Consider the following 12,051-nt stretch of genomic DNA (forward strand, 5'->3'; position numbering starts at 1 on the left):
ACCCCTCGCTGTGTGTGTATATATACCCCCCTCGCTGTGTGTGTATATATACCCCCCTCGCTGTGTGTGTATATATACCCCCCTCGCTGTGTGTGTATATATACCCCCCTCGCTGTGTGTGTATATATACCCCCCTCGCTGTGTGTGTATATATACCCCCCTCACTGTGTGTATATATACACAGACACAGGTTAGGGTTAGTGTGAAAATGCTTGACTGGAAAAGGGCTAATTTTGATGGGCTAAAAAGGGGACCCGGAGTTGGTGGACTGGCAAGTGAGAATGGCCGGTAAGCCGACTCGTGAGCAATGGGAGATCTTCAAAGATACAACAGCTCAGGGCCTTACATAGATATATTCCCACAAAAGGCAAATGGGCGAGAACCAAGCCGGCCTGGGTGGCCAGGGATATTCTGTCTCGGATGAAAAAAGAAGAAGACGGCGTACGACAATTGGGAGACGCAAGACACTGAGGACAGCAAAGCGCATTGCAGAGAATGCAGGAGCCATCTTAAAAGGGGGGGGGTCAGACGGGCTGAAAGATCGCATGAGAAGAGGTTAGCGGGTAACATGAAGGGGAATCCTGAAATATTTCACAAGCACACGAAGGAAAACAGGTTGAGTCAAAGGTAGGGTGGGGCCAATCAAAGGCAATGACGGCCATCTTGTTGTGGAGGCAGAGTACTTTGCATCTGTCTTCACAACGCAAGTGGATGCCCCAAATGCCGCAGTATTGACTGAGAGGGCAGAGGACACGGATCAGATTACTATAGACAGAGAGGAAGTTTCTGAAAAGATTGACTGGGCTCAAAATTGATATAAAGTCTTCCGGGACCAGACGGGTTTCACCCACGGTTGCTGTGGGAGATACGGGTTCAAATAGCGGAGGCTTTGGCCATTATACTTCAATCTTCATTGGACACAGGAGTGGTGCCAAGAGACTGGAGAGTGTTACCCCCACTCTCCCTACACCCCCCCTCCCCATCCCCTCACTGTCCCTGTGTATATAACCCCTCCACCCCCGGCCCCTCACAGTGTGTGTGTGTGTGTGTGCATAGCCCTCTCCCTACCCCCCACCCCCACCCGACCCTCACTGTGTGTGTATATACCCCTCTCCACCCACCGGCCCTTCACTGTGTGTGTTTAAACCCCTCTCCTTACCCTCCTCCCGGCCCCTCACTGTGTGTGTATATACCCCTCTCCCTACCCTCTCCCCGGCCTCTCACTGTATGTGATACACTAATCCCAGCCCCTGACTTCGATTACTGGGCAGAGCGAAACGTTGGACAAGTTTCATTACTCCACACGCCTCTGTTTATCTAGCAGTAAGTAGGAACTCGGCTGTTAGTCGATAAGGCATCTCAAATGCAAGTATAATTATTATTTTTATCTTTGTCTTGTTCCCTTGTAGGTGGAGTGAAGTGGTTCCAGCTCTCACCAACCTCCTCACCCAAGCCAGACCAGGTCAGGGAATCCAACCAATAGTTATTTTTCTATCTACGCATCTGCCACGATGACCCTACGTGAGTCGCCTTTCTCTAACCCCTGTGCTCGGGGGCTGCACTGTGTGGCCTGGGCCCTGATCTTCCCCTGTTTCTGGAGCCTGGACTGCACGGTGGCTGTCTGCAAGCCCACCAGCTACGAGAAGGACCAACAGGAGGAAGAGTGCTGTCTTCGGCCGGTCAAGCTTTCTCTCTCCTTCCTGCTGCACCTGCTCCTCATGATTGCTTTCACCCCATTGGCCTTGTTGGGTTTCCTGCTCTGGGCTCCTCTGCAGAACGCTCGCCGGCCTTTCACCTACTCACAAGCCAGGACGAAGACAGGGGGGACCCAGCAGCAGGAGACCTGGACGGGGAGCGCCGGTGGCAAAGGTTTTGGCTTTGTCACTGCCAACCTGTGCCTCCTGCCTGAGTCGCTGGCCCGCTTCAACAACCTGGGCCACACCAAGAAGAGGGCCGAGCAAATAGCCAGCCGCGTGCTGCAGACCAGCCAGAGGCCCAGGCTGCGGGTGGAGGTGGAGTCGCCCACCAGCCTGGCTGCCAGTGTGGGGAGTGGGAGCAGGAGCAGCCTGGGGCCCTACCCCGGCCCCACCCTCAGCCTCCCCCCCGGCCTGCGCCACATGGACAGCTCGGAGAGCAGCGAAGCTAGCTCCCCGGGCCCCCTCCCCCCGCCAGACGCCCCGCTGACCGCGAGCCAGCCCGGGGCGGCTCTGGCACCGCAGTCGGCGGGCTCCCTCCCCCCGCCAGGGGCCCTGCTGACCCCGAGCCAGCCCGGCGCGGCCCCAGCGCGTCGAACGGCCTGCACCGAGCAGCCTGATCCCCGGGACCTACCCTTGGGGGAGATCACGGCCCTCTTCCCGCCGGACGTGGCGTTCCTCTGCTTCCAGGAAGTGTTCGACAAGCGTGCGGCGGGCTTGCTGCGGCGGCACTTGGAGCCGTGTTTCCCGCACACGCTGTCAGACGTGGGCGTCTACGCCTTCCAGGGTGGCTGCAGCTTCAAGTTCCTGAACAGTGGGATGTTCGTGGCCAGCCGCTACCCCGTGCTGCAGGCCAACTACACCTGCTTCCCCTCGGCCCGCGGGGAGGATGCGCTGGCCGCCAAGGGACTACTGTGTGTCAAGGTGAGTCCAGCAGCCGCTCGCACTCACTACACACTTCTTCTGCTGTACAAGGCAACGCCGTAAGCTGGACTGGGTTAGTTTGGGACAAGCCGGGTGTCTTTGCTGTCTCCCTCACCCCCCCCCCCGACCCGTATCTCCTCGTCTGGTTGCTCTACAGTAACCCCATGATACGCCGCCTGTTTCAGGTGCTGGTCGGCCGGTCTGACAGAGGCCAGAGGATCGTAGGCTATTTCAGCTGCACTCACCTTCACGCCACGGCAGGTAGGCAGGCCGTCAGAGGGGGAGGTGTGGAAGAGGAGACTGTGGGGGAGGGCGATGGGGGGACGGGGAGGTGTGTGGTGTGGAGGGGCTGTGTTGGGTAGAGGGCTAGAGGGAGGGGGATGTGTGGAAGAGCGGGCTGCGTTGGGGAGGGGGCTGCGTTCGGGAGGGAGTGGGAGTTGTGGGGTGGGGGTTGCTGTGAGGTAAGAGTGATCTCCCCACCCACAGAGGACTCTGCAGTTCGACAGCAACAGCTGGACGAGGTGGTGGACTGTGTGCAACTGTTCCTGAGCAGTTCGCGGGGGCCTGAGGAGAAGGTGGTGTTTGACGTTATCTGCGGCGATCTTAATTTCGACAACTGCTCCCAGGGTGCGTCTCCCTCTCGCTGGACCTCCGCGCACCGGTGTCTCCCTCTCGCTGGGCCTCCAGACAGGTCACCCACGTCTCCCTCACGCTGGGTCCCCGCACACACGTGTCTTGCATGCATGTCTCTCTTGCTGAGTGCCTGCACAAGTGTCTTGCTCCTGCTGGGTGAGTGAGTGCACACGAGGAGTGATGTGTGTGTGTGTGTGTATATATATGTGTGTGTGTCTGTGGCCTGCGTGACTGACTGGTATCTCTCTTCACAGATGACCACCTTGAGCAGCACCACCGGCTGTTTAACATGTACAAAGATCCGTGCCGGGCCAGGCCAGGCCAAGACAAATCCTGGGTTGTAGGTTGGTACTTGCCCCCAAGCTGCCGGCTCTCACCTTCCCGACTCCTGCCAGCAGGGCCAGGAGCCTGAGCTGCACGGGATAGAGGCCTGAGGCCATTAGGAAGCCCGTATGTTTGTCAGGCAATAAGGTGTGCCGTTTACATAGGGACCTTCACATGGGATAGCATCTCCGACACTCAGTGGGGGTACCATAGAATCATAGAATATTACAGCACAAAAGAGGCCATTGTGGAGTCCTGTAGCTCAGTGGTTAGAGCACTCGCCTCGCAAGCGAGAGACCTGGGTTCGATTGTCAGCAGGGCAAAATGTTCCTTAGGCAAGTTTCCTTACTCCACGCGCCTCTGTTTACCTAGCAGTAAATAGGAGCCCGGTTGTTAGTCGATTGGCGGATCGCTTTTCCAGGGGTAATAATTCCTTCTAAAGAAAATTGGTCACTTAAATCCACGACTGTTTGTGGCACACCGCTGTACGAAATTGGCTGCCGTATTTCGCCCACAAAACACAGTCAATTCACTTTACCGTATATTCTGTGAAGTGCTTTGAGACGTCTCGGAAGACTTGATAAGGCGCTGTATCAAATGCAAGGATTATTATTGTTGTTATATTCGGCCCATCGTGCCCGTTCCGGTTCTTTGAAAGAGCTCCCCCATCAGTCCCACTCCCAGCTCTTACCCCATAGTCCTGCAATTTTTTTCATTTTTGTCGGGCATGAATTTCTCATTGAAGCAGAGTTGCGATGTGCAGTGTGTAATATCTCTCGTCTGCTTCCCCAGGGACTCTGCTGGAACAAGCCAGCATGTACGATGAGCCTGTGAACACTCCAGAAAACCTGCAGCGGTGAGTGAGCACCTGGGGCCAGATCTCAGGCTGGCGTCTGTCCCACGCGGAAACCCAGCACCACGTCCAAACCACAGTGAGACCTCCATGTCTTTCACTGACGCGTGGCAATTCCTGCGTCTGGAATGGAACCCGCACTCTTCCTGGAGGGACACATCCTGCTTGCCTAATCCTGGAAAGTATTTGGTGCGCATTGGCAAGAGCCAAGGCTTGGGGACCCCAGAGTGTGCGTTGGGGTAACCGATGGGAGTCTAACCAGCTAAAACTGCATAGCTTGTCATTGATATTGCTGTCTGGCCAAGCTTTCCTGCTGCTTGTCCAGCTTGGACCACCCTACCCGTTAGGGCTTTGGCTTGCAGGGTTAACAGGAGCTGAGTGGATGACTCCCTCCCCCAGTGACTGGTCTGCCCTTCCAGGACCTGCCAAGGAGGCTGGCTGTGCTGCCATCAGCAGTGTCCTGGAACACTGCAGACTCATTACCAAACACGTCACCTTGCAGGCAGTTCACCTTGCAGATAGACGTTTACCTTTCCACCCCCTCCCCACACACACAACACGCACCTGAGGAGTTCCCAGTAGACCCTCTCTCCCCCCCCCCCCCCCCGCCCAGGACCCCAGGAATGGTATGTAATGTGAAGCTTGAGACACTGTGTGGGTTGCAGGACCCTGGAGAACGAGGAGACGAGGAGAAAGTACCTGGCATTGCCGATCACTCCGGGATTCTCGGATCACCTGGAGCTGGGAGCAGCAGGGAACGGCCGCAGGATCGATTACTTACTGTATCGGGAAGAGACAGTCGACAGCGATGTGACCACGGTGAGCGCTGCCCTTCTCCCGCTGACCCACACACACACACTGATCTCCTCTTCCATAATAATACTTGAATTTGTACAGCGCCTTAGCAAGTCAGGAGAACAGCCAGCGCTAATATTACAAGTGCGTAATAATAATTTGATTCCCAGGCGGGGCAAAATCTTAGGTAAGTTTCCTTACTCCACTTAGCCTGGCTTGAGACTCGGCCTCCTGCGGCCATGATTAACATATACCTCTGTTCCTGACAGGAGGTAGAGGAGTTCAGCTTCATCACCCAGCTGGCTGGACTGACCGACCATCTTCCCGTCGGGATGAGGCTCTATGTTTCCATTGAAAAAGGGGAAAGCTGATGTGGTCAGGGGAGCGAGCACCAGCACAGACACGATGGGGAGAGAGCAGGGGGACGGGATTAGAGAAGAGAGCTCCAGTGGGATAGCGAACACTTTTTTTTTGGTCAGCCACGCGTCTGACATATGCGGAAACCCATCATCATTTTTAAGAGTATCCAAATCAAGCTGAGATTTCCATGCATCCCACCTACACTTGGAAATCCCAAAGATTGAGTGTTGGAATGGAATGTGCTCTCTCTTCCTGGAGGAATGCATCCTGATTCCCTAATTCCGGAGAGTATTAGGTGAAGGTCAGCCAAGTCTTGGGGACCCCAGAGTGTGCGTTGCAGTAACTGCTGGAGTCTAACCAGCTAAAACTGCTTAACGTGCGATTGATATTGCTGTCTGGCAAACGTTCACGCCTCTTGTATAACTAGGACCACCCTACCCATTAGGGCTTTGGATTGCAGGGTTAACAGGAGCTGAGTGGGATGACTCCCTGCCCCCAGTGACTGGTCTGCCCTTCCAGGTTCTGCCGATGAGCCAGGCCGGGCTGTGCTGTCATCAGCAGTGCCCTGGAATACTGCAGACCCGCCTGGCTCAGGAACCGGACTACTGATACGCCACAGATTCTGACATTCCGTAGCCAAGCATGTTACCTTGAGCTCCAAGGAGACCCAAGGAGACCCGCTTACCTCTCTCCCCAAGGAGGAAAGAATGAGCACCAACACAGACATGATGGTGAGAGAGCTGGAAATGGGTTTAGAGTAAAGAGCTCCAGTGGGGGAAGCAAACACCAGCACAGACATGATGGGGAGAGAGCAGAAAATGGGTTTAGAGTAGAGAGCTCCAGTGGGGAGAGAGCACCAGCACAGTCACGATGGGGAGAGAGCAGGGAATGGGATCCAGTGGAAACTCCGATTGGCTGAGCATTCCAATTCTCCTGGTCCTGAGAATTTCTTGCACCACAAGTGGTGAGTGCAGTTTCATGTGTTGGGTGTGGGTGGCTCTGGGGGAGGAGAGGTGAGACGTGCCAGATGCACTCTCTCACCATTGGGAAAGAAAGTCCATATTAGTGAATAGCAGGATCACTGCCCACAAAGCGGGCATGGCAAAGGTTTCTGAGCAAATTCTATACTGAGGGACAGTCAGACCCGGGGTCGGTGCCCAGCGCTGATATTCTGTGTTAATTACAGACCTGGGGAACTATACAGCTGCCCTGACTACAGATTTGCCAGAAGTGGAGAACTATGCACATGTGGAAGATGAAATGGCAGAAGAATCAGAACAAGCGAGTGTAAGGGGTGAGTATGAGAGTGAGGTGTCGACAGCGATATAGAGTTCGGTTATAAAGCAGGAGAGAAGGTGGTGGAGCCAGGCTGGTAAACTGCGTGCATGGCCAGCACCCCACCACCATGAATGGTCTCATCCAGAGTGATTACTGAGATGGCTCTTCCATAAATTAGGTCCCCCAAGACCAGGGTATATTTCAAAGTTTATTTACCACATTGCCGTGAGCGCCAAGCTTCAGATCACCCAGTAAACTGCAGCTGAAGACTTGCCTTTATCAGACTCCGCATGTCCCTGTATATCGAACTTGTTTCATCCTCCTTTTTGGGGTATGAGGGAAGCGGGATCTCCTTGGACCTGAACTGGCTCCAATGTGTCCTGCTTGGCAACGGAATGTTGGAACCAAGCCCACCTCTTTGGCGGACTCCAGTTCGATTCCTGAGCCAGGCGGGTCCACAGTATTTCAGGGCATTGCTGATGACTGCACAGCCCAGCCTGGCTCGTCGGCAATACTCGGAATGGCAGACCAGTCACTGCGTCAGGGAATCCTCCCACTCAACTCCTGGTAACCCCACAAGCCAAAGCCCTAACGGCTAGGATGGTCCTAGCTGGGCAAGCAACTGGAATGCTTTAGAGAAAATCGTAGTTATCACGACTTTTTTGGTCACCCCATAACAATCGAGTTGGCGTTTTATAATGATATATCTAATTTATTACAGATTACCGTTCTCTCTGGATGCGTTTGTGAGTCCCAGATTATTGTGATGTTTCCTTTGGATGTCACTTTTGCTGATTGAAAAAGCTGTTTTTTACATTAATATCAAAGTTATTACAAATTGTCCAGTGAATAAATATATATATATACATATATATATAGCTACATTGTTATGTTGATTCAGGTCCTCAGCTGGACATGATGGCAACATGTGGTTTGCTCTTTCTGTGCTTGATGGCATAGTCATCATTTTCGATCAATGTTTTTCTTCAAAATCCTATTTTCATAAATACAGCTTGATCTTGTGCTGATATCATGAGAGCTTCTGTTTCAGCTCTCGGATCTCCAATGGTCAACCAGCCAGCTGTGTTATTATTATATATTATATTATATTATTTTGCACACAAAATATACAGTCAATTCTCTTTACAGTATATCGAGTGAATCGCTTTGAGACGTCTCAAAGACACGCTAAGGTGCTATATCAAATGTGAGGATTATTATTATTTGTTTATTGTGTAGTAAGATGTTATTCTTTTGCAGAATTCCAGCAGGAGATGGATGAGGTTGAACAACAGCCTTTAGGTGAACATATGTTTTTACCGAATCCAGCCATGAGAAGTTCCCAAAGTGGTGAGTCCTGGAGAAGTGCAAGTGGCACCAGAGAGGCTCATTGAGGTTATTAATTTTGCCTACACTGTACAGTATACCCAGCAATGGTTTTGAGACATCCTCCTGATATGAAAGGTGCTGTATCAGATCAAAAGATTATAATAATCTTTGCATTTGATATAGCACATTATCACGTCTTTGAGACATCTCAAAGACATGCTAAGGTGCTATATCAAATGTGAGGATTATTATTATTTGTTTATTGTGTAGTAAGATGTTATTCTTTTGCAGAATTCCAGCAGGAGATGGATGAGGTTGAACAACAGCCTTTAGGTGAACATATGTTTTTACCGAATCCAGCCATGAGAAGTTCCCAAAGTGGTGAGTCCTGGAAAGTGCAAGTGGCCCCAGAGAGGCTCATTGGGGTTATTAATTTTTCCTACACTGTACAATATACCGAGCAAATGGTTTTGAGACATCCTCCTGATATGAAAGGTGCTGTATCAGATCAAAGGATTATAATAATCTTTGCATTTGATATAGCACATTATCACCTCTTTGAGACGTCTCAAAGACATGCTAAGGTGCTATATCAAATGTGAGGATTATTATTATTTGTTTATTGTGTAGTAAGATGTTATTCTTTTACAGAATTCCAGCAGGAGATGGATGAGGTTGAACAACAGCCTTTAGGTGAACATATGTTTTTACCGAATCCAGCCATAAGACGTTCCCAAAGTGGTGAGTCCTGGAGAAGTGCAAGTGGCACCAGAGAGGCTCATTGGGGTTATTAATTTTGCCTACACTGTACAGTATACCCAGCAATGGTTTTGAGACGTCCTCCAGGTGCTGTATCAGATCAAAAGATTATAATAGTCTTTGCATTTGATATAGCACATTATCACGTCTTTGAGACATCTCAAAGCGCTTCACAGAATATACTGCAAAGAGCAGTGGCTGTATATTTTGTGGGCGAAACGCAGCAGCCAATTGCGCACAGTGGCGTCCCACAAACAGTCGTGGATTGAATGACCAAGCTATTTTTTTAAAAAATATATTTTTTTGAGGGATTATTGCCCCGGAAAAACAATTGGCCAATAGACTAACAACCGGGTTCCTACTTACTGCTTGGCAAACAGAGGCTTGTGGAGTAAGGAAACTTGCCCAACATTTTGCTTGTGAGGCCAATGCTCAAACCACTAAGCTACAGGACTCCACTTATTATTCTTATTCTTATTACTGTTGTTTATTTGCAGTGATGACAGCTAACATCAGTCACGAGCCACTGGATGAGGATGCAGATGAAGAAGGTAATTTAGATACAAGCTGAACCCAACCCACAGAGTGAGTAGGTTTACTTTCTTTAAAAAAACATCTCTTTTTGGTATGCACTCTTTTCATAAAAAATAAAAGAACAAAGATCTGACCAGCTGGCTCCAGAGACTGGAGTCTCCGACAGTCTCTCTTCAACGACACACCCTGGATCAGGTATCGTTGGACTAAGGTCACCTCCTGCTGCCCTTCTCCCTGCTCGGGGTCAAGGCCCGGCCTTTGTCCAGATTTATCCGGTGTGACGGGCTCTGTATAAATACAAGTTGTTGTTGAAAGGAAAGCTCTTTAGATGAGTGAGTTTTTGACAGTCATTACTGTCAAGTGTAGTGACTGTTTTATGCCTTTTAAAAAAAAAGGCAGCAGATAATTTTCACACCACAAAATCCCACACATGGCAAATGAACCGATTAATCTGTTAGCCATAACCCCAGGAAAAACTCCCTTTTTTCTAAGAGCATCGTGGAGTCATGGAATCCACTTGATAGGTCACTGACTGGACCTCGGTCTAATCTGAAGGATAGTTTGTGAAGAGAGAGAGGAATTGTTCGACGTGGTGAGAGGCAGGACAGGGCTTTGTTTGCTACCCAACAAAAGGCATTTCACCTCTTCACCTCAGCAAATATCACTCTTCAAGCGAGTTAATAACTCTCAGCCTCACAGACAGGGGCTTTGTGTCTAAGCTTTACCTTCCGTGCTTCTGTTGTCTTACAGGATTCCAGGAGGGTTCACGGGAGCTTCAAGATGTATGTCTGGGGCAACATTTGTTTCTACCCAATTCAAGCATACCATCAAGTCCAACAGGCACCGAACCCCAGGGTGGTGAGTCCTGTAGTGTAGCACCAGGAAGGCTCTCAGAGCCCATTCCTCTCCTGTCTTATTGGTCAGGGTGTGATGGGCAATGTGGTAGGAGGATAGAAGTGGTGAGGAAAGAAATCACTGTGAGGAACAGTGACGTGCAGGGTCAATGCCCAGCACTGATAATAATAATACTTTACAGTGTATCCTTTGAAGCGCTTTGGGATGTCCTCCTAATATGAAAGGCGCTGGATCCAATAATAATCATTGCATTTGATATAACGCCATATCACGTCTTTGAGACGTCTCAAAACACTTCACAGAATACACTGTAAAGTAAATTGACTGTATATTTTGTGGGCGAAACGCGGCAGCCAATTGCACGTAGCAGAGTCCCACAAACAGCCGTGGATTGAGTGACTAAATTATTAAATAACATTCTGATATTCTATACTGCGGGACAGTGATATGCGGGGCCAGTGCCCAGCACTGATATTCTGTGTTAATTGCAGACCTAGCGAGGTTCACATACCCCGTGAATCATGATTCACTGGAAAGCGAGTCCATTGAAGATGAAGAAATATTGGGAGGAGCCCCCACATGCGGTGAGTGAGCATCTAAGCGCTCTGAGACGCTATCCTGCGTACAGGGCGCTATATAAATGCAAGTTATTGTTGTTGTTGTTCCTGTTACACTGCATCTCTCCCTTTCGCCCGGGGGCTGGTGTGTGAAGCGAAGGGCTAATGATATGAAGGCAGGAGAATACTGATGCATAGGAACAGAGTTAAATGTGACAATAACAATACTCCTTACATTGCGTGTGCCTGTCTGGTGCAGTGGTAGCACTCTCTCTCTCTTTCTCTCCCTCTCTCTCACCTCTGAGTCAGAAGGTTGTGGGTTTGAGACCCACGTCGGGACTTGGAAACATATAGTTTAAGCTGATGCTCAAATGCAACGCTGTGGTGGGGGGGGGTGTTGTATGTCGGAGGTGCTGTCCTTCAGATGAGACTTTTTACTGAGATCCCGTCTACCTGTTCAGGTGGACGTTAAAGATCCCGCGGCGCTATTTGAAAAGAGGAGGGAGTTTCTCTCTCCTGGTGTCCTGGCCAACAATCCTCCAAAATAAAAAAAATTGATCATAATAATAATGATTATATAGAGATACACAGGTGGCCGCACAAGGAAACAATCATTTCCTATATGATGGCATTCTGCTCTGATAGAAACTCTCAGTCTCACAGTCCGGTGGTTTTCTGTCTTATCCTTGGTGATTCTGTTCTTTAAACGCTACGAGATGCTGCCGCATGTGAATGGTGCTATAAATGCAAGTTGTTTGTTTGTTCTCTTACCAGCAATCCAGCAAGAGGCATGTGAGCAGGAGGCAGAAGGGTTTCCAATGAGTCCCCTGGCAGTCTCTAGCCCAGTAAACCCTGAAACGTGTCCCCAGTTTGGTGAGTCCTGGAGAAGTGAGCGTAGCTGCGGCAGGCCCTGGGGTGCTGTTGGGCATGAGGTGGTGGATCAGGTGCTGTGAGCAGCTAGAGATGGGCAGAATGTCACTGTGAGGTGACATTTTACAGTGCCTTCCATGTCGGGGGCATCTCAGAGCTTCACAGAATGGCTGGGGGTGTGGGAGGTAACTGAGGCAGGAAGTGGGATGAGGGGAAAGGCAATAAAATAGGAAGGTCTTTAAAATGGGGAGGGAGGAGGGACTTTGGGAGGGAGGGGACTAGGCGG

At 50.5% G+C, this 12,051-nt stretch overlaps 1 protein-coding gene across 1 annotated transcript; it reads left to right on the plus strand.

The window, feature by feature from the left end:
* The first annotated feature begins 1,421 nt into the window (after positions 1-1,421).
* Positions 1,422-5,595, plus strand: LOC103183650. The gene is made up of 7 exons (XM_007901241.2): positions 1,422-2,618; positions 2,804-2,879; positions 3,105-3,245; positions 3,506-3,595; positions 4,368-4,431; positions 5,094-5,247; positions 5,493-5,595. Exons 1-7 carry the CDS (start codon positions 1,512-1,514, stop codon positions 5,592-5,594), a joined length of 1,734 nt encoding a protein of 577 aa, XP_007899432.1. The 5' UTR covers positions 1,422-1,511; the 3' UTR covers position 5,595.
* Positions 5,596-12,051: the final 6,456 nt, after the last annotated feature.

This window comes from Callorhinchus milii, unplaced genomic scaffold (genome assembly GCF_018977255.1).
Source record: "Callorhinchus milii isolate IMCB2004 unplaced genomic scaffold, IMCB_Cmil_1.0 Scaffold2, whole genome shotgun sequence".
NCBI lineage: Eukaryota > Metazoa > Chordata > Chondrichthyes > Chimaeriformes > Callorhinchidae > Callorhinchus > Callorhinchus milii.